Here is a 27,910-nt window from a genome sequence, read left to right as displayed (position 1 = left end):
GGGGACATTTATCTGTTTTGTTCTTGACACAAGCTGGGCAGCTGCCATGTCTATCAAAGGCCCCTAGAGGCAAGGGCTTCGTGGAGCTACAGAGTTCTGTGGTCAGAGAGGTCCCGGGGGAGTGTTGGGAGGGAGGGGCTATGTTAATGAAGCTCAGAATTTCAGTGTCCCCAATGTGAGATGTTGCAGACATCAGTGATGCCATGGTGGTGGAGGTGTAATAGTCACCCAAGACCCTGCTTTTATATCCTGGTTTCAAGGAGCCTTCCAGCCTTCCCACCCTCCCACCTTGGCTCTGAGCTGCATCTTTCCTTGAGGCTCAGTTTATCTGTAAAGGAGAAGGGTTTGAGGATTGACACTTAGCATTTCCTTCAGCTGTGAAATGTCTCTGTGTCCGATTATCGCCAGGCTGAGCCTACAGGAGCAACTCTTTGCTGGTGGGCTTTCCTGCCTTTTTTTTTTTTTTTTTTTTTTTAACCTCAGGGTGTGACAGCTGAGCAGCCACAGCAGTCAGGGGTGAGAGGACCGAGTGGCATGGTGGCATGTTGTGTGTTCAGAATAGGCCAGAGTGGAGTCCTGCGATGCAGCTTGGGCCAGCACCTCTGATTCACTGCATGTTTGATTTTAAGATGAGTTTAGCTCATTGTGTGTTCAGAGCCTTTCATTGTTGCGCATAATCTATGGCTCATTCATTCGGTAAGGCACTGTTACGTGGGGCCACAAACCACAATCTGTGAGAAGCCGTGGTGCTGGACCACCATGGAGCATGCTCCACATCTGGCTTACCAGGAAATGGTTACAGTGTTATCTTGAGTGAATCAAGGCTTGTGCTCTCAATAGGTGAGGTACAGGCTGCTTCAGGCAGCCCTGGCTGAGGCTGTACTTCCAGGAGCCGGGATCATCGACTGCAGTCATTGCTGTGGAATTGTCCCAAGGATTCCATTGAGTGCTCAAGGCAGCTGTTGCCACCATGAGGGTAGGCTGGTTAATAGGATGACAGTCACTTTGCTCACAGCAGCCCTGGAAGCAAGAGTTTGAAGGCTGTTAATTAGGGAATCAGGGTCTTCTCTTTAGGAGCAGGAACATCAGAGGAATTGCCTGCAGTATAGCAGAAAGCACTCAGTAGCGCTGTGACTTTGATGGATTCTTTGAACAGTGCTTAATATTTGCTCAGCGTCCCAGGGAAGATTGGGGCCCCTTGCACTGCTTCCAAACAACATATCAGAGACCTACAACTGAGTGACCTCCAGGAACAGGGAGGTACTGATTCTCGGGACTGGTCATTTTCCTCCTCCTTGACCAGCGGCTATTGCATACTGAATTCAAAATGGCTTCCCTCTGGTGCCCATGGTTAGTCCCGGCCTAACCTTCTGAGCTATGGTCAGAGGGAGCTGACCTTCTCAACAGTGCTGGGCCTTGCTTTCTTGGAGCCAGCTGAAAATAAATGCAAGGCTGTTTCCTTTGTTGCTAGGCAAGATGTGCTAGGGTCAGGGGACAGGTGATCAACCTAGGTGCCTGGCTTGATAGGAACGACTCTGACTTGAACCCACAACCCGCTGGGACCCGAGAGTCAGAACACAGCCCTGCTGATTTGCATACTGCTTTTTGTCTTAGCACTCAGGCAACTGGTCTTTTGGTTGTTACAGTAAAATGACTCAAATTTCAGGGTTCTGTGGGCCACATGGCGAGGGCTGCCCGGGGGGGGGGAGACACGAAACCTCCCAGCTTGCTTTCATTTTCTCTTCTATCCCTGCAGCAGGTAGAGCTATGGCTGACTCATGATGGGGGCTGCGCTAGGGCAAATCCATAGTGACTGGAAAATAAATCGAAAATTTGTTGAGTGCGGCTAGCTAGAGGAACACCAGGCTCAGGGCCCTATGTGGAGTGTGTGTAGGGTCTCAGTTTTTTGATTCAGGATTGGGGTCCAGCCACTGCCCAGTGTCAAGATAGGGTATCTTACTGCATACCATTCACCTAGAAGAGATGCAGATCTGAAATGCAAAGTGTGGTTTCAACAGCACAGGATGGCATCTCTACCATCAGAAAGTTGAAAGTTTTAAGTCATCCATCATACGTCTGGAAACCTCTGGAATGGAGGCTCTGCCGTCTGCCGGTGAAAAGCCGAAAAAGAGGTGTTGTCCCCCTTACTCTCCAGGCCCCAGAGGTGAAACATGGCTCCCTCCAGACAGAGGCTGGCGTTCACTCTGATGGGACTCTTGGACCTTGTAAGGTTTGGAGCAGAGAGGTTTGGAACGGAAACAAACCCGGAAGCAGTGCCTTTGGCAGCCTGAAGTCATTCTGCCTTCCCGAGCAAGAGTCTAGAAAGTCCACCGCAGCCTCTCCATACCCAGCAGCCAGCCCCCTCATCCTGGTGCTCTGGGGCCGTGTCTAGGATTTCCTGCCACTCCTCCCATGCAGTTTCCTTTTCCTGATCTGCTGGGCTTAACTTGATGTTCAGATTTGCTTTCTCCGAGGGATGCCACTGGGACATGGTCTTCACTGCCCGAGCTCTGCTCAGCTCACTGCTTTTGCAGATGGGCAAGCTTCTGGCGAAGGAGGTGGTCCAGGAACCAGATTATTCTCTCTATAGCTCATGCTTACTTTTACTCGTTCTTCATGGCAGCTAAGTGACAGGACAGGGATGGATAGCGCTCTGGCTTTACAAAGGGGGAACATGAGATACACAGATTAAGGAATGCTCTAGAACCACATGAGAAGAAAGGGGGTTGGGACTAAGACAAGGCAATGAGATGGTGCACACAGCAGAAAGAAGACCCCCAAGCTAGCAGGGAGAAAGGAAGTCCAGCCTACAAAGGGACGGGGCCTCTGAGGTCTCTGAGGCCAGGCAGAGCTCCTTAGTCCTGAGCCCCTCCACCCAGACTCCTTTGGTCATTAAAACACTGGCCCCAAATTGTTCATTCTGTGCTGCTAGCCTCTTATGAAAGTGCGGTGGCCAGGGAACCCTGAAGAGGAGGGTGGTGGCCTGGGGCCCAGTGCTGGGGCTTTAGCAAAGATGGCAGATGCTCTTTGGTCCCTTTTAGGCAGCTTATGCCACAGAGCCAGCTACACACTGCTTGCCCATTGTGCAGGTCACACTTCCTGTTTGCCACTGGGACCCAAGTGGAACTTTGAGTGAAAGATGAGAGGGTGGATAGAGCCTCCTAGCCAAAATTGCACCAGTTGGAGGTGGAAAGATACCAAAACAGGCTAAACTTTCCTTTCGAAGCTAGGGAAACTGAGGTGAACAGAAGTTTAAAGCGAGTGAGAACCTGTCCTAGCTCCCATAGTTTGCCAAAAGTCCTGATGTGAGATTATGAAACCCTCAGATGAGTCCTCCTTTCCACATTCCACAGCTGAGGGGTTGGGGCTGGCACAGGTGTCTGTCTGGGCTGGGAGGAGTCTTTTCGTGAGATGAGCTCTGTGAACAGATTATTTGCAAGTCAATACCAGCAAGCACACTTGAAGCCACCTCTCCTGGCAGTTTATATCTACCACAGGACTGTGTGTAGGGTGCACATCAGGCAGCGAGTTGCACGTGCCTAGACAGTGGCTTGAGCACAAGAGGGAGTAACCTGGTGAGTAACTTCCTGGCAGTGAGTGGCAGAACCCTGGAGGGTAAGGAGGTGGTGACTGGCTAAGAGGGGAAGGCTGTCTTAGTATCTGCTGCCTTTTAGGCAGCTTTGGTGTTGGCCTGCTACCCTGAACTCTGATTTAAGGGAGGAGGCAGGGCGTAGTCTCCTAACTGAAGAGAGCAGAGTACTGCTTAAGGCTTAGAGTACTAAAGACTGATGCTCCTCCCTGGTGCCACAGTAGGGTTAGAAAACCCGAAAGCAAGGTGAGAGAGGAGGATCAGATGCAGAGCACATGCAAGGCCACATACATGCACACCCACACACACACACACACATGCACACAGATGCATGCACACACACAGATACACCAAGATAAAAACACATCCATGCACAAACACCGCAGAAATCGCTAAGGTTAGCTGACCTTGAACAGTGTGTTAATGGCCTGGAGCCTCTGTGTATTGGCTCCATGGAGGCTGTTGACGAATGACACATGAGCAGGATCTAGGAAGAGACTGTAGGCTGCTCTCCTTGAGCGGCGTCTCAGTGAGTGTGGCTGTGGCTCTCCACTCCAGCGCTTTGTTTTACTTTCTGTATCCCTATAACCTGACACCAGTGGAGTGGCTGACTGTATTTTGGGAGCTTTCCCTCCCCCTGGTCACCCATGAAGACTATGTTTTAAAGGAATATCCCGGGGCTTACCCCCCCACACCAACCCGGCAGCGTGGCACCCTTCTTCCCATTAGAGCTCTTGAGGACACCGTTGCACATCGGGGGGTCCATGTACAGCACCCCAGACTTTTCCTGGCAAACAGACAGTCTGGCTGCCTTCAGTGTCGTCCTCTTTTAAACATTTCTTCAGTTTATATGGCCTGGAGCAGGCTGGAGGGGTGGAGGTCTGCTCTTCATCTGGGTTCCTTCCCCATACAGGACCTGTGCAGACGCAGAAGGGACAGAAAGTGACCAACAGAGTGGCTTTCCGAGCCGCAGTGAATTCTGTCCTGCAGGGAGAGGGGAAAAACAATCCCCGTTGGCACCCGGTCTCTACACTTCCCCTTTTCCTCCTGGGTTTGTGGTTAAACTTTCCAAACCAGACAGCTTCGGAGGAGGCTCATTAGAAGGGTTATTTTGGTTCCATTTTTATTTGAAATTTACTTAAAAACAGCCAAGAACCGGAGGGCTTAGACAGGAAGACCATGTTGCTTGCCGCTCGTTTCTGTTGGTGCAGCAGCTTGGACTGCGCTGCCCCTGGCGTTGGTGAACTTGGCTCCTTTTGCAAAGGGATGACAGAAAATATGGCTCACATTTATGCAAAGTCAACACTGCTTGCTCTGTGACTTTTTATTTATTTCTATTTTAATCTTTTGAGTGTTGGGGAAACATCTAACTTATTTAAATACATTTTTGTCTGGTTACAAAAAGTCGTATGTTCTCATCACAGACTGTGCCAATGCAGCGAGCAGAGCGGAAGCCCTGGCCATCCTTCCACAGACAGAGAGAGGCTCCCTCCTCCCTCTGTGGCCCCATTTCTTCTGCTGGTCAGTTTCTTTTCCTTCCAGGCCTCACCTTCGCATTAGTGTTAGCATTTTAGGGAATAGCATGAGGGAGTTGTCCAGTCTCTGCATCTTCCACAGGGCTTGGCACACAGTAGGCACTTCATAATTATTTATTGCTTGGAACAGGATCTGGTGCATTTCCAGTATTTAGAGAACAGAAAAGCCCAGATGGCAGGTGTGGGAGGTCACATGATCTCTCAGGTACCTGAGGGTCTCAGGACTCAGCACTGATTTTCTTCTGACAAGTCCAGCAGTCTGGTGAGATTGGGGAGATACTGTTCTGAGATGATATCACAGCATCTGGTTGCAGCCAGGAGTTTCCCAATATTTGTAGACTGCTGCTGCCTGAGATTCTTTTGGGCACCTGCAGTTTATGTAGTAAGTTCAGTCTAAAGTGCAGGGGACAGTTAGCATGTGAGTGCCAGCATACGGTTGCTAAAAGTATCTGCAGGGATGCCTACGCTGAGATGGGTTCTGCCACTGTTGAGTAGAGAGGTAGCTGCTATAAGCCATCCCTACCACATCTTTGAATCAGCAACTGGTACTTCCCAGTGAGCTTACTGGATGCTGAAAGTTGAGTTTTTTATTGAGGAAGCAGTAAACGTGGCAATTGTGATTAGTGTTACAAATGGAACGTAATTGCTTAAATTCAAGGTCAACCTATCTGAGGACGCGGGCTATAGTAGGAGTCCCTGCTTTTTATAAATTGCTTTTAAGCCCAGCAGGGTAGCACACACCTCTGATCACAGCACTCAGGAGGCAGAGGTAGACTGTGAGTGTGAGGTCTGCCTAGTCTATTAGTGGGTTCTAGGCTAGCCAGGGCTACATAGTGAGACCTGTCTTTTTTTTTTTTTAAATATATTTTTAAAAGTTGAATTTATTTATTTGTATGTATATCAGTCTTTTTACTTGTAAAATCTACTTCTAATTGTTCTATGACCCAAAGGTGGGGAAAACATTTATTTATTTATTTTATTCTTTGTGTGTGTGTGTGTGTGTGTGTGTGTGTGTGTGTGTGTGTGTGCGTGCACAAATGCAGGCACCATGGTATGTGTGCAGGTGGAGGTCAAAGGATAACTTGCAGGAGTCCAGGTACAGAACTCAGGTCGTCAGGTTTGGCTGCAAGTGCCTTGGCCCACCAAGCTGTCTTGCAGCCTCATCTCCACTCTTGTGTGGAGATGGACCATTTATCCTGGAGCAGCTAGGGACTCTGGAGTCTCAGAGTTGGAAGAGGACAGAATCTTCTTCTGTGTACCTTGTGTGTATGTGTGTGTGTGTGTGTATATATATATATATATATGTGTGTGTGTGTGTGTACAAGATTGTATGTATATATATATACACACACATATAGTAAGCAGGCAGAGAGATGCGCTGAGGCATACTGAACAGCAGATGAAAGAACTGATGCTTGAGTGCTCAGGAGCCCACCTGGCGAAACCTGAGTTGTCAGTGAAGAGCATTTGCAATGGCTGCAGTTACTATAACCATCCAAATTAATGTGGTCATATAAGCTACAGATCCTTGGTCTTCAGACGTTCACAACCTGAAATGGGGGAGGAGACAGGTGTGGCGGTTGCTGAGGGAAGAGGTAAGGGATGCTAAATTAATGCTTAGCCAGGGGAATTCAGAGAGGGAAGTTCTCCATGCTGACCAGGCCCAGTTGGTTCCGGCTTTGACCCCGATGGACACAAGTGTGCTCTGAGCTTGTTCCCCTCTCTATCGGACGGGGCTAATGGAGTGTGCTCCTCGGGGGTATTGGGTGCCCCATCCCTCCCTCAGTCAGCAGGTTAAGTCATCAGGTCATCCTGGGTCATTTGGGGGGCTGGTGAGTACAATCACCTTCTTGAATCTGCTCCGTGACACAAAGAAGGTGAGCCCTGGAAGGTCTGTGTGAGCAGTTAAGTGCTTGAGCCCACTCCCATCTTATTGATCAGATTAGCCACACAGCCTTACCCAACCAACTCCAGCGGGCCAGGAATTGAGATCTCGCCATGAAGGCAGAGAGAGCTGGAGATATAACTAGTCAAACAACCCCGAAAACTCCCCAAGGTTGGGTGTTCCTTTTTGCGTCAAGCTTGCCGGAGGCAGCTCAGGAAGCTGAAGACTGTGTTGAGTTCCCTACAGAGCAACCTCTTTGCTCGGAGGCTGGGGAGCTGCAACCAGAGACGAAAACCCCAACATTGCCTCTCCGCAGGGAAGAAAAGGTATTCAAGGGCTGTCTGCTGACGCTTCTGGCGGAACAGAGGCCTGAAGCTGGGGGTAGGAGAGGTGACCATGAAGGGGCCCGTGGTACCCACTAAGAGGCTGAGGACCCTTGAGGGACCTGTGGGGAAGGCAGAAGCAAGGAGACAGAGCTGGGTTTCTAGATGATCTCGTAGCCCCAGCTGTGCGGTGGTTGGTAATGGAGTGCCTCTTTCAGGTTCTCACAGGGCAGCACCTCACCTGCCTTATCCATGTGTCACTGAGAGTGAAGCTCACTTTTGCAATGGCCTGTGCTTTCATTAGAGAGCCCAGAACGGGGCTTGGGGGAAGCAGAGCTATGTGGACATTTCTGGAATGTTTCCAGTCAGTTGAACATGTTTAGGAAGCCAGTCCCCAGCCCCCCTTCCTCGTTCTCTGTGGTTTCCTAGTTTGTCTCATGGGGCAGTTTGGATGGCAGCATTTTCACCTCACGCCGAGTTGTACTGCATGCATGCTGCCCTCCCTTCCTCCACACCTCAGTTTACTCACCTGTAAAATGGGGTAGCTCAGAAGATTGGGGGCATCGGTTGAGAGGGAAGGAATGCAGAGTACAGGCCTTCATGGTAGCCTCAAAATCCTCTTGAAATCCACGGAGCTCAAAGTGAACAGGTGAGCGAGGTACCGGTGAGGGAGCCTCTGTTTGGACACTCTCCTCTGCAGGGTGATGGGTTACCTCAGGGCCCGTTTTCCATTGAGCACGGAGATCCTTGGGACCCATGAGCTGTGTCATTGTCGAGCTTGGCACTTGCCAGGTGTTGATCCTGGTATAAAACAAATATTTACCTGACAAATGAGTAAACTTAGCCTCCTCTGATTTGCACCAGTGGCTGGTCAGCTTTATTTTTAAAAATTATCATTTGCTAGACAAGTGCTCTACCACTGATCTCTCTCCACTAACCTCCTTCCAGATTAAATATATTTATGTGTGGCATGGGTGTGTGTGTTTGTGTGTGTGTGTGTGTAGTTGAGGGGAACTCTGTGGGAGTTGGCTTTCTCCTTCCACCATGTAGGTCCTGGGAATTAAACTCAAGTCACCAGGTTTGAACAGGTTCACTGAGCCATTTTGCTGCTTCTGTTTGCAGACTTCTTTTGGGATATGAGCAGGTAATAAAGAGCTCCTGGCTTTGCCTGAACCCAGCATGCATTCCCACCAAGTCATTCAGGACAGCCACCCGAGTCCTTGGGGTTTCCTGCTGGGGGAGCCATGGCCCTGCTTCCATCCAAGGCTGTGGTCAAGGCTTGGGTAGTAGGGAAGGTGATTCAGAAGTGTTCTGGGAATTGCTCAGTCCATGCCAAGGCCAGGCTAGCTGTTTTCAGGCCACGGGTACATGGTGGACTCTGGAGACACACAGAGCAAAATGTGCCAGAGTCTGTGAGGGAGAGTTCTGGAATAATCATCAATGTGAACGGAGAAACTGTTGTTTATTGGGAACTGGTTAAAGGGACCTCTGCCAGCATTTCATGGGTGCCATCTCTTTCCTGTGTCTGAAAGAGTGGCTTTGCAGGCAAGCAGGAGAAACCAAGTGTTTATAGAGTTGCCTGAGGTCATTCAGTCAACACCACAGGCTCTCCTGTAGATGTAGGCTCCACTTCTGGCAGATGGGGAGGTAGGGACAGTTTGTTCCTTAGGCACAAGGGACAGTAACACAAGCTGCTGTTTCCTAAGTACATTTTGGGTTCCATGAACTTTACAGATGAATTTGTTGATCTTCTTGGTAATTCAAGGACTAGATGACTTTTTAAAAATCGGTTATGGGGTCTTGCTGCATCACTCAGGTTAACTTGAATTCCTAGGCTCACGAAATCACCTTTGAAAAGCTGCTGTGATTATAGATTTGAGCCACAGAGCCTGGCTAAAGCATCCCTACTCAGTCTACTCCATCTGCCCTCCTCCTGCAGTGCTAGGGCTCCAAGACCTCACTTATGCTAGGCAATTAAGTGTTTCAGGGCACTCTATTACCCCTGCTTTATGGGTTAGTAAACAGGCTCGGGAGTGCATGTCCAGGGTCACAGGGCAAGAAATGTTCCGGTCCGTGAACAAGAGTTGTCTCATTTCAAGAACAGACAGAAAATAACATTCCCCAGTGGCCCAAATTTGAGTTATTTTGTTTGTTTACTTGCTTGTTTGTTTGCGAAGGTATTATTTTTAAACTTTCTGCTAAAACTTCTTCTATTAGATATGAATTCCTGAAAGCATTTTTATGCTTGAGTCAATTCATTATAAGAGTTTGAGAAAAATATAATAGGAGGAAAAGAAAATCCAAGACAGAACAATCTCAGGATTTTCTAGTAAATTCTTAGATTTGAACACCCCTGGACCATACACGACTCACTTTGAGTCAGTTTGTCTGTCTCCCCCTTTCAAGCATCAAATCAGGCAAGTCGCAGAAGTTATAAGAGAGAGGCAAGAACAGCAGAGGTGCAGGAGGAGTGAGGTGGGGATGTATAACGGTTAGCGCCCCTCACTTTTGAGACAAGACCAGGATGGCCTCAAACTCAGTGGTCTGCTGGCCGTTGCTCCTCAAGTGCTGAGATTCTAGGTGTGTGCCATCATGCCTGGCTGGTGATGGTTAATTGAGACTACGAGCTTGATGGGATTTAAAATCACCATGGAAACATGCCTGTGAGTATGTCTAGGAGGAGGATGCTTCCAGCAAGGTTGAACTGGACATGGAAGAGCTACCCCAACTGGGCAGCACCATTCTGTGTCCTGGAATCTTAGACGGATGACAAAGGAGAAACCAGGGCCCAGAAGGCTCAGTGGTTAAGATTGCATGCTGCTCTCACAGAGGATACGAGTCAGTTCCCAGCACCCACATTGGGCAACTCACAAACAGTCTGTAACTCCAGCTCCATGGGAACCGGCCACCTCTGCCCTCCAGGGATATCTGTCATGCGTGTACACACACACTTAAAAACAAAAATAAATTTCTCCCTTTTAAAAAATTCAGCTAGCTGAGCATGGGGATTCATGTCTGTGGTTGTACTCAGTGACAACAGATTCTCTTTCCTTGCTTTTTGGTAGAAGACAAGACAAATATGTTACTCTAAGAACTGGGCCTCTGTGCCACCATGGGAAGGACTCTAGATTTCAGCTGCCATCTGAAAGGATGAATGGGTATTAAAAACAGACCCAGTCAGGTGTGCTGGTATAGACCTGTAATCCCAGCATTTGGGAGGCTGAGGCAGGAGAGTCACAAGTTCCAGGCCAGACTGAGCCACATAGCCCTGTTTCAAGAACTAAAATACAGCCTGAGAGGACCCAGTCTGGAAGGGTAGCCGGAGATAACACCATTGAGTCACACTTTACTAAACTATTTTCACGGCGGGGGGGGGGGGGGGGGGAGAGGGAGGGGCAATTTTGGGATATCTCCTCCATCTGTCAGCTGACTCTCAACAGGAACAAACCTGGGCAAGTGTCTTAGTCAGGGCTTGTGTTGCTGTGATGAGACACCATGACAAAATGCAAGTTGGGGAGGAAAGGGCTTATTTAGCTTCCACTTCCAGATCATAGTCCATCGCTGAGGGAAGTCAGGACAGAAACTCCAACAGGGCAGGACCCTGGAGCAGGAGTATCATGATGCAGAGGCCATGGAGAGGTGCTGCTTACTGCCTTGCTTCTATGGCTTTTCTCAGCCTTCTCTTATAGCCCCCAGGACCATCAGTTCAAGTATGGCACCATCCACAGTGGGCTGGGTCCTCCCCACATTAGTCAATGAATAAGCAAATGCCCTACACCTGGATCTTAAGGAGACATTCTCTCAATTGATGGTCCCTCCTTTGAGATAACTCCAGCTTGTGTCAAGCTGACACAAAATATCCAGCACTCAAGGCATCCCTGAGGTATGAGTGGAAGAAACTGTTATGTTCAGTGGGAAGGGTGGCACTCATGTGGATATGAGGAGTTCCTGGCTCTGGGGCCTTGCCCATGTTACCCAACCTCGGAGCTGCAATTTCCCTGCCTGGAGAAATAGGCAGGTTGCCCAATGGCTGTGGTGAGGGTGGAATGAGACCATTATTGAGATTATCTTGGGGCTGGAGAGATGGCTCAGAGGTTAAGAGCACTTGCTGTTCATGCAGAGAACCGTGTTTGAGTCCCAGACACCCTTGGCAGCTTACAACCATCTGCAACTTCAGTTACAGGGCATTTGACCACTCTTGGATTCTGGGGACCGCGCACATGTGTATATAGCAAAACACTCATGCACACAATTAAAAACATGTATGTACATACATATCTATGGTGGGGAGGGGAGGAAGAGAGACAGGTTTGGAGCAAGGGTGGCCGTGAGCTCACAGAGATTGGCCTCCCTTCGTTTCCAGAGTGCTGGGTTGAAGGGCATGTGCCACCATACCTGGCTTTTATTTTGAAGCATCTTGTGTAGATGAGCTTGGCCTCACTCCGAGCTGCATATCTTACAATCAAACAGTTCTGAGTAGAAACAGGGATACAACTGGCTGTTGAGTTCCCCATTCCTGAAGGCTTCAATCAAGGGTACTTGAGAAAGAGGGTTAGTGGAAGCCTGGGGGGACTGACCAGTTACCACCGGCATAAAAAACCTGAGAGACTTAAAGCAGGGATGGTAAATGGACGTTTTCCTTTTAGGTCATCTAGAAGGCCCTGCTGTTTTTCAGCTAGGGGCCCAGCATTGAGACAGCAAGGTTGAGGTGTAGGAACTGGCCCTGGGAAAGCTGACATCTGCTCGGTGGAACACTAAGAAACAGGAACAGGCCAGACTGGAAATCTCTGACTCTCAGCAGCTTTGCCTCTGACTAGACAGAGACCTGCTGCTCTCCTTGCATGGCCAAAGCATGTTCTCTGCTCCTGCTCCCTGGGTGGAATGGCTTTCCTCTGCCCAGAGACTGATGTCCTCCAATCATTGATAAGTAGCTCTCCTGGCCCTAGACTACGGCATGTCTTCCAGCTCTGAAGGAGCAATGATTGGTTCCAAAGCCCAGAACTTTCACCTGGAGCCTAGCTGTATGTTCTAGGTGCCAGGGACCCCCCCTCCGGCCCCCCAGGGCTGCATTACAGATATTCGGAGAGAAAAGCTGGCCTACCCTCTGCATCTGGTAGGGTTGTGGGGGAGCTGAGCAGGTGTACTACACAGAGGTTGCTGAATAGAAATGGAAGGGAGAGCTGGGACAGAACTGGTGTAGGAGACCTACCTGGGGCCTTTCACTGTGGAACACAGCGTGCATACCTTATAAAGTGTCAACAGGACCGGTTTCTTCCTTAATTAAAGCATGAAGGGACTATATTAACTCTAGGCCACAGAGGAAGGTCTGTCTTAAAGCTGGTCCGAGCAGGCGATGTGCAATGTGGTTATGTATTGCTTGGGAAGATGAGATAGGGGCCCATGAGATGGCTCAGTGGGTAAAGGTGCTTGCTGCTAAGCCCGATGATCAGAATTTGATGCCTGGGTCTTAACAGTAGATGGAGAGAACAGAGTCTCAAAGGTTGTCCTTTAGTCATGTGTGCTGTGTATCCCCAAATATCACGCAAAAAAAAAAAAAAAAAAAAAAAAAAAAAAAAAAAAAAAAAAAAAAGATCAAACAAATGTAGTTTTTCTCCTACCTTTTTCTTTTCAAGGCAGGGTTTCTCTGTGTAGCCTTGAATGTTCTGGAACTCACTCTGTAGACCAAGTTGGCCTTGAACTCAGAGATCTGCCTGCCTCTGCTTATGAACGCTGGGATTAAAGGCATGTGCTATCATTGCTCAAATGTAAATTTTAAAAAAACTGAAAGAAGAAAAAAAAAAGGTAATAATTCCATTTTCCCAGAGAGAGCTGAGTGTCCTCCCTGGCAGATTCATAGGAGCCTATGCTCCTGACCACAGAGCTTCTTGAGGCTGCCACCATCATTTCAGAAATGTTGCTAGGAGAAAAGCCACGGCCATAGCAATTTGGGGACAAAAGGGTTTATTTAATCTTACAGCTCGTAGTCCAGCATGAAGGGAAGTCAGGGCAGGAACTCAGAGGCTGGAACCAAGGTAGAGACCATGCAGGAGTCCTGCTTCCTGGCTTGCTGTCCTTGGCTCGTTCAGCTTCTTTATATAGACAGGCCACAGTGGGTGGGGCTTCCCACATCAATCAGCAATCAAGATATACTTTCAGAGCAGTCTAGTGGAGGCAATTTCATTTATTTATTTACTTATTATTTATTTATTTAATGTATGAGTGCTTTATCTGCATGTACACCTGCATGCCAGAAGAGGGCATCAGATCCCATTAGAGATGGTTGTGAGCCACCATATAATTGCTGGGAATTGAACTCAGGACCTCTGGAAGAGCAGTCAGCCAGTACTCTTTAACTACTGACCTATCTCTCCAGCCTATGGAGGCAGTTAATTGAGGTTCCCTCTTCCTGAGTGACTCTGGTTTGTGTCAAGTTGACAAAAACTAACCAGTTATAATAGCCGTGGGAGCATCAGGCTAGAAATCTCTTCTCAAGACTGATGAGGCTGACACACAGGCGCTTTCCTCACACAAATGTGACAGCATTGGTGGAACTGAGCACTGCAGTGTGGTAATCATGATGGTGCTTTCGGAGACAAAGCTGTGTCCTTCTCAAGGACAAGCCCACTTGTCCTTCATGAGGACAAAGCCATTTAGCTCTTGATGTTCTGCGTATGTGGCTCTCAGTAGGTGCCAGCTTCCACACAGATGTTATCATTCCCATTTTACAGATGTAGCAGCGCAGGCACAGCGGCATCAAGTAAGCCTCCCAGGATAGCACGCCTCACGTGGCAGAGCCATGGCTGGCATCCAGACCCTAGATCTCTTACCCAGCCTGCTCCAGCCCTTCCGTCACCCTGAGACATGATCATCCCCATCACACAGGACAAGAAACCCAAGTCACTTTGCCCCCTGGCTCAGCAAGCTTGCCTTTTGTGACCATCCCAAACAGACTTGGGACTGAACAAATGACAGCTAGCAAGCTTTGTGTTACTAGTGCTCTCTGCCAAGAACACTTAATCCCCACATTCCCACAGAGGTAAGTGGGGTAGGAATTGCAGCCAGAAGTGACTTGAAACAAAACCAGGGCTCCCCACTTCGAGGGTGAAGCTGTCACTTCTTCCGGATGGACAGTGTGAACAGACCGAGGCCTGAGGGTGGCATGGTGACAGTCCTCACCCCTCTCCCGTTTGTACCCACCTGCCCACCACACTGAGTGCAACAGCTGACCTGGGGAGTATCCCTTGGAGGCCCCCAGGGAGGAAGGGCAGTTCTGGGATGCATCAGGGGAGTATCCTAGCTGGGTGGGCTGACTCTCAGAGCATCTCCCTTTATGTAGGCCACGTGGAGGGCAGAAGTGAGGGCTCTCTGGGGTAAAGGAGGGAAGTTGCTTCCTGTGTTCTGGAGTGTGGGAGAGTTGGGATCGGCAGGAGACCCCATGAGGAGCTGGTAATGACTCAGTTGATGAGGTGTTTGAGGAGCATGCTCAGAGCCCTGTGTTCCATCTCCAGCACTGCAAACATTTAGAGACCCCCCCCCCCCCCGCTACCCTGATGCCGGTCCCTTCCCCAGTGGCCTCCCTCCCATGGAAGACCTTAGCTGCACCCTCCCAAGGAGTTCAATCCCAATGAGGAATCTAGGAGATGGAAGAGGCAGGACCTACCCATGATCCTGGGGCCCTAGAGAGTGAGGTGGGCAGGGTGGGGGTTGGGGAGATGGTGTCAGAGTGTACCAAGCTTCCACAGGGAGCTTTCTGGAATTTTCCATCCTTAGCAATACACATGGAAAAAGCCTGTTAATGAGGCCCACTTGTGTGTTCTAATCAAGCAGACAGGTCTGTGTAACCACCATCTAGACCAGAGCTTGCCACCCCTAAGGAGCCTGCCGTCCCCTCTTGTAACACCATGAGTTAATTTTACTTGTGTAGGACTTTAAGTTGAAGCATATAGCTGATACCCCCTCTCCCACCTTTAAAAAGACAAGGTTGCAGGTATCCCAGGTTGGCTCCAAGCTCTCTGTGTACTTAGGCCTGGCCTTGGAACCCTGTCCACCCGTCCCAAGTGCTAGACAGATAGGCCCTGTTATGACATGCCTGACTTAAGAATGTGTCCTCTGGGTCAGTCTCCTTTTGCTGAGTACTGAGTGCTGAGGTCCTCCTGTTGATGTGACCTGGCTGCAGCTTGCTGGTTCTCATCGCTACAGAAAGGTTGCCATTGTGGCAATTGGTGGCAACTTCCCACTTCTGTTGGGTCTTGGTCCAGTGTGGGATGTAGCTGATGCTCATCACTTGGAAATAGACTTGAGAGAATGACTGTATCTCAGGCATGTGCCCTGTGGGTTGAATGGATGCCATCAGAGAGGATTTCAGCAAGCTATTAAGAAGAACTTCCAGTCCCTGAAGCTTATGGTCAGCTGGCTCCTGCTCTCAGAGGAGGAAGCCGTGAAACTTCCTTCTGAGAACAGGAGGAAAAGGCTCAATTCCAGGCTGAGTGACCTGGGGCCAGGCCTTGACTCCTTCCTGTCTGGCATTGGCCCCCTCCCTGTTGTCTAGGGTTCCCAGACTTCCCGGCAGTGTCCCAGTCACTTGGGGAGGGAATGGGACAGGGGGTCCTGAGTACCATCTCCCTGCTTGAGCCAATGTGTGCCATAGACAGTGTTGCTTCTGAGAACAATAGGCTTTTGGAAAAGCACAGCCGGTGACAGGGTGCTTCTGTGCACACAGTGTGCAGGCCTAGTGTGCACACAGCCTGAGTCTGAGTTCCATCCCTCATATCACATAACTGGATCACATAACATATACCCATCATCTTAGGACTGTTGGGGAGGCAAGATCAGAAGCCCTAGGTTGTCGTTGGCTACACAGTGAGTTCATAGGCTACTAGGGATCCTATCTCAAAAAGGAAGACAAACAAACAAACAAAAGGTGGGCAGGGTTAAGTTGTCCCTCAGGAGTAGGTATGGGTTTCTGAGGCTGTCCCAATTGCATTATGGTAAAGGCTTCTCTATGGAGATTTACACCATTTTCTAAAGTGCAGTGTTCCACATAACTGTGTGGCTTCCAGAGCCAGGCTGTGGAGGAAGAGCTTATCTCAGAACCATATTTAGGCATCCCATCAAAGTGCCTCGTCCGCTCACCTGCCTCTGCCCCAGGCTGTGTCATACGCATCTCCGTGGCTGGCTGTTCCGGGGAGGTATCACTTGAGAATGAGTGCATCTCACAGGGCTCCCAGTTTTCCCTGGGACTGGGTGATGTGGAGGGTGGTGGCCTCATCTCTTGTGACTCCTGGCCTGGTTTGGTCCTGCAGTTTTTCCTCTGGGTGAGGAAGTCAGAGGACCAACCCAGAGCCCTGATTCTGCCTTGCTGCGTAGACCTGAATCAACAGCCCTGATAAACAGCCCATTTCCCGGGGCTGAGGGAACAAAGCCTGCGGCTGCTGCCGAGGGATCTGTCTGCCCACCCCACCCCTCCTCTTCCTGAAACAGCTGTTTATTCTTTTGACAGGAGTTGGAACCCTGTACCTTCCTTTCCTCTGCTGAGCCCTGCCTCCTTCGGCAGGCCAGAGCTCGACAGAACTCGGCTGCTTTGCTGTTTGCTTTGGAGGGAACACAGTTGACCATGAGGTATGTTTAAAGGATTTGTGTCTCCTAGCCCTGGGTCACCGAGAGCTACTGTTAGGTCACCAAATGGTTCCACCTGAGGGAGGACCCTTGCTCTCTTCCGAAGCTTTCCTTGGTCCCTTCTGTGATTTGTTGTCCTTTCCCTTTTGCTTCTGAAACAGGAGCTGGTGGAATGCTAGCTGGGAACTATGGCATTCTGCTTCTCTTGGCAGTTCCCGGGGCTATGCCAGTCAAGGCTGCAGCCTGGAGTTCTCTGTGTGGGGTTTGGGTTGATGGGGCTGAGTCTTGGGCAGGGCGCGGTGGGAGAGTGCTGACTCTTCTCTGCTCTGGGCTGTCTCATACATGTCCGGTGGCTGGCTGTTCCTGGGAGGTATCACTTGAGATTGATTGCATACCATATAACACTGCTCCCAGGGACAGCCCTGCACTCCCCTAGCATCTCTGCTGTAGAAAATGCTTTGATGGTGGTTCCTGGGGGCAGCCAGGAAAAACTGTAGTTAGATCCCAACGTTAGACTTCCTAAAGGAGACTGAAGTAGAGGCGGTGAGGCAGATGTACCTTCAGAACAGGTTGTGCTGCCCATGGTGGTGTGTGACAGCTGTGTCTGTAGATTTAGTCAGAGTCCTGGCTCTCACTTTCCTGTATCTGTGTTTATTCTGACCCTAATGGTATTAATATTTTCTCTGTGTGTGTGTGTGTGTGTGTGTGTGTGTGTGAACATATGTGTACTTATGGGCCTAGAGGCCAGAAGAGGACATTGAATCCCTGGGGCTGGCACTATAGATAGTTAAGAGCCGCTTGGTGTGGGTTTTAGGAACCAAGCTGTAGTCTCTCTGTAAAAGCAGAAAGCCCTCTTCCCACTGAGCCATCTCTCCGGCCCCAACTCCGATTCCAACCTTCTTAATGAAAACATGACTGAAAGCTAGTTTTTCTTTCTTTTCCCCCATCCATTGTATCATGTTTCTCTCCATGGGGAATTTTATAATAAAATGGTCTCCCCTTATTCTAACACTGCCCCACTGCCCAGAACAAGACCTAGAGGTAGACACTGTGACCTAAAATCATTGCTTCTGAACATGGTCAGCAACCTCGTGCCAGCCACCTCTTCACTCAAGTGTGGTCTCGACCAGAAAACAGAGCCGTGGGCACCACAATGACCATTGGTGAGTGTGAGGCGGATAGGACATACAAGTGAGGACAGTCAACACCAAGCACACCAGGAGATCCCTGCTAATGGCAGAAAAGTGATCAAGTCAGGCCCCCCAGTTCATCTGAGGAGAAGCTGACCCTACCTAGTGTTTGGGCTCTTTGGGGGTGGGGAGGCGACAGTCACAACAACATGGCAATCCTGAGTAGCACAAAGAGATCTGAGTCTTCCCATGACGGTTGGCAGGGCCTTCGGAGGCCAACTCCTGGGATGAAATCCCAGCCCCAGAGCTGTCTGCTGTGCACACGGGTAAGCTGATTAACCCGACGAGCCTGTTTCCATGTATGCACAAATGGGATTAATAGAGTTACATCCCAGGACCATTGTAGTGGAACTGAAAGACAGCTGGAGAATGCTTCAGCCTGGGCCTGGCTCAGGAAGGAAGCAGGTATGAAGCTGACTTGATGGGGGACGGGGCACTTTAAGAAAAAGAATTTAAAGTCATAGATACAATATTCCCTAGGGAAGTGACCATGTAGACTGTGAGAAGGGGTATATCATGTAAGTGAAAACGGCCAAGTCCTTCAAACAAGACACTCAGAAATCAATAAAATGATGGAAAAGCTGGAAAATTGATGGGATGTGTGGAGCTGTGTGATACATGTACTATATTTTGGCTGCAAATTAAAAAAAGTAAAATTTTTTCTACTTTTGGTTATACCCATGCATGTGTGTCAGTGTAACGGTATGTGTGCATGTGCACATGAGCCCAGGTGCCCTCAGAAGCCAGAGGTGTTGAATTCCCCAAGTTAGTTGATTATGATCTGCCTGATAGGGATGCTAGGAGAGCGGTGTGCACTCTGACCTGCAGAACCATCTCTTCAGCCCCAGGGCCGCAGACCTACTATCTTTACTAGGATATTCTAGACCAGAGGTTCTCAACCTTCCTAATGCTGTGGCCCTTTAATACTGTTCTTCATGTCACGGTGACCCCCCAACCATAAAATTATCTTTGTCGCTACTTCATAACTGGCTTTGCCACTGTTATAAATCATAAATACCTGTGTTTTCTGATGGTCTTAGATGACCCCTGTGACAAGGCCATTCATTCAACCTCAAAGGGGTCATGACCCAAGGTTAAGAACCACTGTTCCAGTGGCAATTTCTTTTTATTTTAAATTAAATTTATTTAGTGCGTGTGTGTGTGTGTGTGTGTGTGTGTGTGCGCACACGTGTGCATGCAAGTGTGCATGCATTTGTGCCTTGTATGTGGGGGTCAGAGGAAAACTTGTAGCAGTTACTTTTCTCTATCATGTAAGACCCCGGGACCTGGGGAATGGAAGTCACTAAAGAAGCAAAATCAAAAAAGGAAGGGAGGAAGGGAGGGACGGAGGGACGGAGGGACGGAGGGACGGAGGGAGGGAGGGAGAAAGGAAGGAGAGAAGGAAGGGGAGAAGGAAACCAGAAGACAGGTTGGTTCATTTGGTCTCCGTCGTAGCTGATGTTCAGGAGTGGTTGTTGCTTACTACGTAGCACTGGGCAGACTTGTTTTTGCCTCATAGTTCGTTGTTATTGTGTCTGGGATGGCCTGGACAGCTTCCTGTTCAGGTGGCTTCAGGCAGATTCCCTAGAGTGTAGTCCTTGTTCCTTGATAGGTAGTACAGCTGGGCTGGGTACCAGTTTGGGGGAGCACTGGAGGCTTGGTACATCGTGACCCCTGAACAGGAAGAAAGTCAGGTCTGGATGCTATATAAGGTTCTGGGACCCTGGTGAGTAAGTGGGGCAGTTCCTTGCTTCCTCCTATAGCCCCAGTCAGCTACCAGAGCTAGACAGAGCTACCTGGACTCTGATATAAATAAAGCTCTGTCTTATGAGGGGACCCAGAGGCCCAAGCTGCTGGGGCCTGGTGAGCCAGCATCTGTACTACAGTATAGATAAATTGGTCGACTGAGGAGTCTATCATTAAATCATCCAGTCTAGGAAAAGTATACAGGCCATGGCAGCAGGGTGAGCCCTTGTGCATGCCTAAGGGATATAGATGCCTGGAACTGACTTCCCATCCAGACCTGGGTAAGTGGAGAAGCCTGGAAGAGAAGCCTGGTGCAAATGACTTCTTTATGGAGTGTGAAACTCTGTTTCCAGGGCAGGAAGCTGACCCTTGGCCTTCTAAGAGTGACCCTCGGCCACTTTCCTGCCTGATGTTGGCAAATGCCTTCTGTGGGCACTCATAGGAGGCAGTAGGGCTACTCAGCTACAACCTTGTCCCAGATTGGGCATAGTAAGGTTTCTCTCAGCCTGCACCTGGGGTCTCGGGCTCATCCCAGCTGCTCTGTGAGGGGTGTCATATGAGCCTGAGATTCTTGTCTCTGGTGAACACTCAGTTCTGCATTCCTTTTTGGAACCTCTCTCCCTAAGAACATTGTCAGGTTATAGCTGCCGTTTGTGGAGAACATGCCGACTGCCTGGTACAGCATGCTTTGCAGGCACAGTCTATTTCTGTCCTTTGTAAAGCCCCAAGGGAGATCTTTGTGTCTCTATATTACACATGGGGCAAAACCTCAAGTTAAAGCAACTTCCCCAGGGGACACATCTGGGACCCTGCCATGGTCAGAGTCACCACCTAGTCTGATCTTTACCTGTAGTGCTGGATTAAAACACTCTTGGATATAATTGAGGGTTTGGGGATACCAAAGGCGGGTGCTATAGGCAGAGGATTAGTATAGAGGTGGAATGTTCCCTTAGCATGACTAGTGTAGAGAGTTCTATCACTAGAAACGTGTGTGTGTGTGTGTGTGTGTGTGTGTGCAAGTGTGTGTGAATGTGCAAGTGTGTGCATATGTGAAAGTATGTATGCAAGTGCATGTGTGTGAGTAAGCATGCATGTGCGTGCACACATGGATGTGTGTATGAGTGTGTGCAAGTGTGCACACGCACATGTGTGTGAGTGTGCAAGTTTGTGCATGTATGAAAGTGTGCGTGCAAGTGCATGTGTGTGTGCGCATGTGTGTGAGCATGCGTGTCTGTGCACACACAGATGTGTGCATGTGTGTGTGTGCGTATATGTGAGTGTGTATTTTGTGTTTGTATGTGTCTGCATGTGTCTGTGTGCCTGTACGTGTGTGTGTGTAGCTAACAGGCAATGTCCAGGTTGCCATTCTATTGTTTTGTTTGCTTTTGTAACGTTTGTCACTCCTTGACACTCTTTAGCTTTTTGTCTCGCCCCCCCCCCCAGCCCCCCAGGGAATGGAGGGTCCCCAGTGGCCTTGTTTACTCGAATGCCTCTGTGTTCAAGAGCCCACTGCTGCCCAGTAACCTAGTTCATGGTGGCTGATGGGTCAGAGTGGTGCAGGACTGAAGTCCCTCAGGACTCTCATTGATTTATTTATGCCACAAACATTATGGGTGCATCTACCAAGCCCCCTGCAGGGCCTGTGCCAATCTGGACTCATCCTGCCTGCTCATTCCTTGGGAAGGAAAGAGTGGCTTCCAGGCCCAGGGGCTGGAGAGCACATCCTAGGTTTGGTTTCTTTGGCAAGTGCTTTCTTCCCTGCCTGTCTCCTGCTCTCCAAGGCAATGATAATGGCTTTTCCAGGGAACCTTGTGTATCCAGCTGAGGTTCACCTTTCACCCACCCTGATTGAAATGGAGAAAACAGCAGCACCCTGTGTCTGCTTCAGAGAGGAATTGTTTGGAAGGAATGTTTCCATCTGGCTGGTGGGTCTCTGAGGTTCTCTTGAGGGGTGTTCATTGAGCCATGAAGTGGATCCAGAAAGGTGGAGGCTTGCCTTATGAGATGCCCAGGAGGAGGGATACAGGTGCTAATCTGCCAAAGCTCTGCAGGGTTGACTCTGGGAGTGGCCAGAGGAACGAGTGAGAGGTGACAAGAACACTAGGTCACAGGGTCTCAGAGTTTACAGAAGGGCTCCAGGCCACCACAGTCTGTCTATCTGTCTGTCTGTCTGTCTGTCTGTCTGTCTGTCTCTCTCTCTCTCTCTGTTTTGATGTATTTCATTTTTTACTTTTTTAAGACTGGATTTCTCCGGCTGTTCTGGAACTAGCTCTGTAGACTAGGATGGCCTTGAACTCAAAGATCCACCTGCCTTTCTGAGTGCTGAGATTAAAGGTGCAGGCCACCACACCTTGCCCTCTTTCTTTTAAAGTGTAACTCCTATTTTTATTTTATTCCCAGATTTTTTTTTTTTTACAAATTATAGGAGAGACCACACATTCACTTTTAAAAGAGATGAACATACTTATCAGAGCTTGATCTCAGATTGACCCATAAGAAATGTTCGTGTTTTATAAACGCAACCATCTAACACATGAGATATCTATTTTTATTTTTCCTCTTTCAAAAGTTACTGTAGTAAGCTCACTGGGCTTTCTAAAAATATAAGTACTTATTGTATACGTCTTCTGTAAAACCATGCAGTTAACAGGTGAGACATGCGAGCAAATACTTATATAGTAGCAAGCAGAACAGCATAGGTGAAGGTCCATCTGAAGCCACTTCTTAACATGGGCTTTAGTGGAGCATCAGTGTGTCTAAATCATGCTGGGGGGTATTTGGTCCTTCAAGGTGGGCTTCAGGAGATCAATTCCTGATCACTTTGCTCTGAAGGAATGGCATTGCTCACACAGTAATATGGCTTGAGTTAGAGTCCGCACGGAAGCATCGAAGGCTCTGCTTTGGAAATATCCCTGATCACAGTGGCCTCTACAATATTCTGAATGACAAACTTAATGGCCTCTAGTGAGCATACGCCAGGCACAGTTTGTGCAGGCCCTCGGCCCTCTTTGGTGGAACCATTATTTGGTTCTTTGTTTCTTGCTCCTCCTCCTCCTTCTCCTCCCCCTCCTCCTCCTTCTCCTCCCCCTCCTCCTCCTCCTCTCCCCCTCCACTCCTCCTCCTCCTCTTCTTCTTCCTGATGGTGATGATGATGATTGTCATCTTGGAGCCAAGATCTGAAAGAAGCCAAACTCATTTCTTACCTGATAGGCGAGATGGTTATCCAGCAATCTTCAGAACTACAGTTTGAAAATTCTAAAATTCTAAGGACACACAGGACTTTTAGGCCATGCTGGCTGCCAAATGTCTCATTTTGGTTCAGCGAGAAAATCAAAATGGTTTTAAAAGACCAATTGGCCATGCTGATAGCCCTTGCTTCCCTGGGAACTTGGGGGTTTAGATCCTAGCAAGCATGTTGTGCCTGTTTCCTTTTTTATTTTAAAGATTTATTTATTTATTTTTATGTATACGAGTACACTGTAGCTGTCTTCAGACACACCAGAAGAGGGTGTTGGATCTTATTGTAGATGGTTGTAAGGCACCATGTGGTTGCTGGGAATTGAACTCAGGACCTCCGGAAGAGCAGTCAGTGCTCTTAACCACTGAGCCGTCTCTCCAGCCCGCTGTGTCCATTTCTAACACTTAGCTCTGACAGCTCTCAGCCACAGCCAAAGGGCATGTGGTTCCAAACCATTAGTGAAGCCCAGAAAGAAATCAACCTTGAGAGTCAGTTCTGATATGAATTCCTGAAATCTACAAAAGTCACACACACACACACACACACACACACACACACACACACACACACACCAGGCTACTGAGGGTGGGGATCAGGAGTACCAGTCTGGACTGCCTCTGGTGGCACCGGTGACTCTGTTTCTCTGTGTCCTGCTCCTTCCACTAGGAAGAGGCTTTGGATTTGTGGGGTTGGCACGGCTGAGCCTGGAAGCCTGGGCTCGCCCTTACCTCCCAGCAAGCACAGGATGTCTTTAGACTTGATCAGAGAAATTAAAGTTCATCTATCTTGGCAGCAGCTCTAGCTCAGGCTGGGCTAGAGCGGGTGGCGAGGCCTTGAATGTCCCCCCGTTCCATTTGTATAAGCGGCACTCCAGAACTTTCTCCAAGTGTTCTGAGCACTTTCTAAGGACCAGTCCTCGTTTTCAGCAGATCCTCCCAGCAGCGTCTTTTATGAACATTAGTAACAAAGGCTAACATTTTGGAAAAGCATTTATCCTGTTATGGCATGGCTCTGAAATCATTGCTCTCCCCCTCCCTCTCCCTCTCTGTCTCTCCTTCTCTTCTGCCCTCCCTTCTTCTATCTCTCCTTCTCTCCCTTCCTTTCTCCCTCCTAAGGCAGTCTCACTATGTAACCCTGGCTGATCTGGCAGCATATTTTTGTTTCTTGAGATTTGAGATTAAAGATGTGCACGGCTGTGTGTGCGTGTATGTGTACATGTGCTTGTGTGGTGGTGGTGATTGGTGCTGGCAGCTCATGTACCAGAATGTGCATTTCATGGTCAGAAGACACCACTTAGGAGCCAGTTCTCCCCTTCCATGGTACATTTTGGGTATCAGGCTCAGGCCGCAGACTTCTCAGAAAAGGTTACACACAGAGCCATCACTCTGGCCCTTGCTTGTTATTTGAGATAGTATTGCTGTGTATAGCCCAGGCTGTCCTCAAATTTGCACCCTCTCTCACTAGTCTTATCCCCATTGTCAAAACAAGAAAACTAGTTTAATTTGACCTAGCAGAGCCTCCCACCCCCAACACCTGGGGCACCTAATCTGAAGCTCTGGGTTGAATTCAGACTTTGGAGCACATGAATAGCTTGACATCTGTGGTGTGCATTCTCTGAACCAAGAGACAGAGCACATTAATGCTTATGCATAGAGGTCATGGGGGCGTGCTGCTCTGGCTTGCTCTCCGTGGCTTGCTCAGCCTGCTTTCTTCTGAGTGCCCTACCTAGCCTTGAGGTCTCTGGAGTGCCACTCTAGTGATAAAGTTGGAAGTTGGGGCGTGCAGAACAGCAGGCAGGGCAGAGGGAGCAGTTAAGATCTACTCAGAGCTCTGGGTGACAAGGCCAGGACCCATTGCCTGTGAGGTATGTGGGCCAGACAGGAGGCCTGGCTCATCTGTGGGCCAAAGGATTGTCCTCTCTGAGCTTTTAGAATCTCAAAGGGCCAGCTCATCTTGAGGAACAGTTTCTCCTCAGACAGGAGAGTGCTGAAAGGGATCAAAATGTCATGACAAAACTTCCTAATATAGGAACAGCAACATGAGGTGTACACTACAATTGTCCTCTCTCTTTGGCCATTAGAATTGTCTGTGACTCCCCCAGTAATGCCAGGGTTCTGGTACTCTACTCCCACCCCTCAACAGGTGAATAAGGTCCTTTGAACTCAGATCCAGTTCTTCTCTACCCCAAAGGCTCTGACATCTGCCAATCTCCCCTCAGGCCACTGAGAGCTCTGTGCATCCTGTATTAAAGCTTTAGATCACAGAGACACACCTAATCCAACAAGGCCATACCTCCTCCAGCAAGGCCATACCTCCTAATAGTGCCACTCCCTGGGCTAAGCATATACAAACCATTCCATTCCATTCCCTGGTCCCCATAGGCTTGTTCAAACACATGAGTCTAAGGGAGTCATACCTAGTCATAGCATAATGCAAAATACATTTAGTCCAACTTCTAAGTCCCCATAATCTATAGCAGTCTCAACAATGTTAAAAGTCCAAAGTTCAAAGTCTCTTTTGAGAATCACCCAATCGCTTAACTATAATCCCCAAAGCAAAGCAGGAGACCAGATAGGCAAACTCCAAACTCTGTGTCTCCATGTTTGATATCAAAGCAGTCTTCAGATCTCCAACTTCTTTTTCATCTTTGTTGACTGTACCAAACTTCTTTCTCCTGGGCTGGTTCCACTCCCTGTTAGCAGCTTTCCTCAGCAGGTATCCCACAGTTCTGGCATCTTTAAGATCTTGATGTACCCAAGTCAACTTCGCCTTCACAGCTTCTTGTTTCAATGTCTGGGATCCACACCTGATCTTCTGGGATCCTCGAAAGGGCTTGGGTCACTTCTCCATCTCTGCCCTCTGTAGGACTCTAGGCTCTAGTTGACTCCACTCCACTGCTGCTGCTGTTCTTGGTGATCATCCTATGGTACTGGCAAGTAGGTGAAAGAAGAGTGAATCTTCCTTCTTCCAATGTCCTTATGTAGGCGTCCAGCAGAAGGTGTGGCTCAGATTAAAGGTGTGTACCACCATGCCTGGATCTAAAACTTGCTTTGTTCCAGGCTGACTTTGAACTCAAGAGATCTGCTTACCCCAGTCTTCTGGAATTAAAGGCCTGTACTACCTTGCCTGGACCTAAGATTTTCATGATCACTATGCTTCAAGATCTCCATGTCAACAAGATCTCCATGTTAAGATCCAAGTCAGAAACAAGTCTTCTATCCTCAAGATCTGGATCACAGGTGTGCCCTTCTGTTTCTGGATTGTAGTTCATCCCAGATGTAGTCAAGTTGACCACTAGGAATAGCCATCACAAGCCTGTTGTGGAGGCTGCCCCCCCATCCCCCAGGCTCTCACCCCTTTCTTGTGGCAACTCTTGTCTTCATCTCCAGTGTGCAACTGTCATTCCCACTCTGCATCTTGCCTTCCTGAACAATCACCGTCCTGAAGTTCTCAGTCTGCTGTTATCCTCTTCCCTTTCTTTCACAATCTTATACAGAATTTAAAAAATACCCGACTCCTTCAGTAGTTCCAGTTGTTTGCTGGCTTGTGGGGGTGTAGTGGGGTGAACCAGGTGGGGCTGGAAAGTGGGTGCAGGCTTAGATTATAGTCATTGGAGCAAGTCTTCAGTGCTCCAGCAACAACAGAGTTGGTGAGAATTCTACGGACCATCTTAGAGCTACTTCTTCTCTTTCCAATGCCCACATGGATGGGCTTCAGCATCCTTTCAGAACATGAAGCCTCATTAACTGTGCTGGCCTAATTGACCATGACTAGTTTGTGTGCTTGAGGGAAGGGGGGGAGGGGGAAACAATTGTCCCTGAGTGAGTTACAAATGTATCCTGTTAGGAAGGATGTGGGCAGATGCCTTTCATTATCTTTACTGCATCAAACATTTTATGTGTATGAGTGTTTTGCCTGCATGTATGTATATGTACCACTTGTATATGTGGACCCCATGGAGGCCAGAAGAGCATCAGATCCTGTGAAATTAGAGTTATGGACACCTGTGAGCTGCAAATGTGGATGCTGGGAACTGAATCGAGCAGGTGTTTCACTGAGCTGTTTCAACCACACAGCTGTTTCTCCAGCCCCAGAAGCCATCTCTCATTCCAGATTTAATTTATTTAATCTATTTCCCCCTCTTTTTTCTCCCTGCCTCTACAGGAGAAAATAATGAATGTCAAGGGAAAAGTAATCCTGTTGATGCTGATTGTCTCAACCGTGGTTGTCGTGTTTTGGGAATATGTCAACAGGTAATTATGAAGCCAGCTAGAAAGGCTGCTTTCATTCCCTGTGACTGGTGCCAGCTGAGTGACCAATCAGTCTGAACATAAGGAACGGAGCCATAAGCAGGAGTCCAGTCTTCCTGTGTTCCTGAGCCCTGGATGGCCATTAAAACTGTAGACCATCCAAGTCACTTCTGCCTTAGTAATTATCCTCTTTCATGCCATGTTCCTCAAACCTCAAATTTCTTTAGGCTAGACGGAGAGAGAAAGTACATTAAGCCAAAACCACCATCTCAAGTAATTTGTATAAGCAGATCCCAGAAGATTCAAGCCAGGCAGGGTGGTGCATGTATGGAATCCTTGAGCTTGCAAGGCAGAGGCAGGAGCATCATACAAATGGAAGACCAAGCTTGTCTACATAGTGACTTCCAGGCCAGCTGTAGCCTTACAAGGAGACCCTGACTCTAAAAATAAAGGGGCTGGAAAGGTGGCTCAGCAGCTAAGAGCACTGGCTGCTCTGTCAGAGGGCCTGGGATTGACTCCCAGCACCCACATGCCTGGTG

General features: G+C 48.8%; 1 protein-coding gene across 6 annotated transcripts in view; it reads left to right on the top strand.

Moving 5' to 3' along the window:
• Positions 1-27,910, top strand: part of LOC110289655 (N-acetyllactosaminide alpha-1,3-galactosyltransferase) — a 67,850-nt gene that overhangs the window by 18,936 nt on the left and 21,004 nt on the right. For 2 of the 6 annotated variants that reach the window (XM_021155950.1, XM_021155949.1), the window contains exons 2-4: positions 16,832-16,950; positions 26,181-26,360; positions 27,286-27,374. In XM_021155950.1, coding sequence (XP_021011609.1) covers positions 26,265-26,360; positions 27,286-27,374 — 185 coding nt within the window. In that variant the 5' untranslated portion in view covers positions 16,832-16,950; positions 26,181-26,264. Of the gene's footprint in view, positions 1-16,831; positions 16,951-26,180; positions 26,361-27,285; positions 27,375-27,910 lie in introns of those variants that run through there. The other 4 variants (XM_029474551.1, XM_029474550.1, XM_029474552.1 and 1 more) reach the window with 3 other exon arrangements.

This window comes from Mus caroli, chromosome 2, assembly GCF_900094665.2.
Source record: "Mus caroli chromosome 2, CAROLI_EIJ_v1.1, whole genome shotgun sequence".
Lineage (NCBI taxonomy): Eukaryota > Metazoa > Chordata > Mammalia > Rodentia > Muridae > Mus > Mus caroli.
Note: the sequence above shows the minus strand (reverse complement) of the source record. Positions and strands in the feature narration are given on the sequence as shown.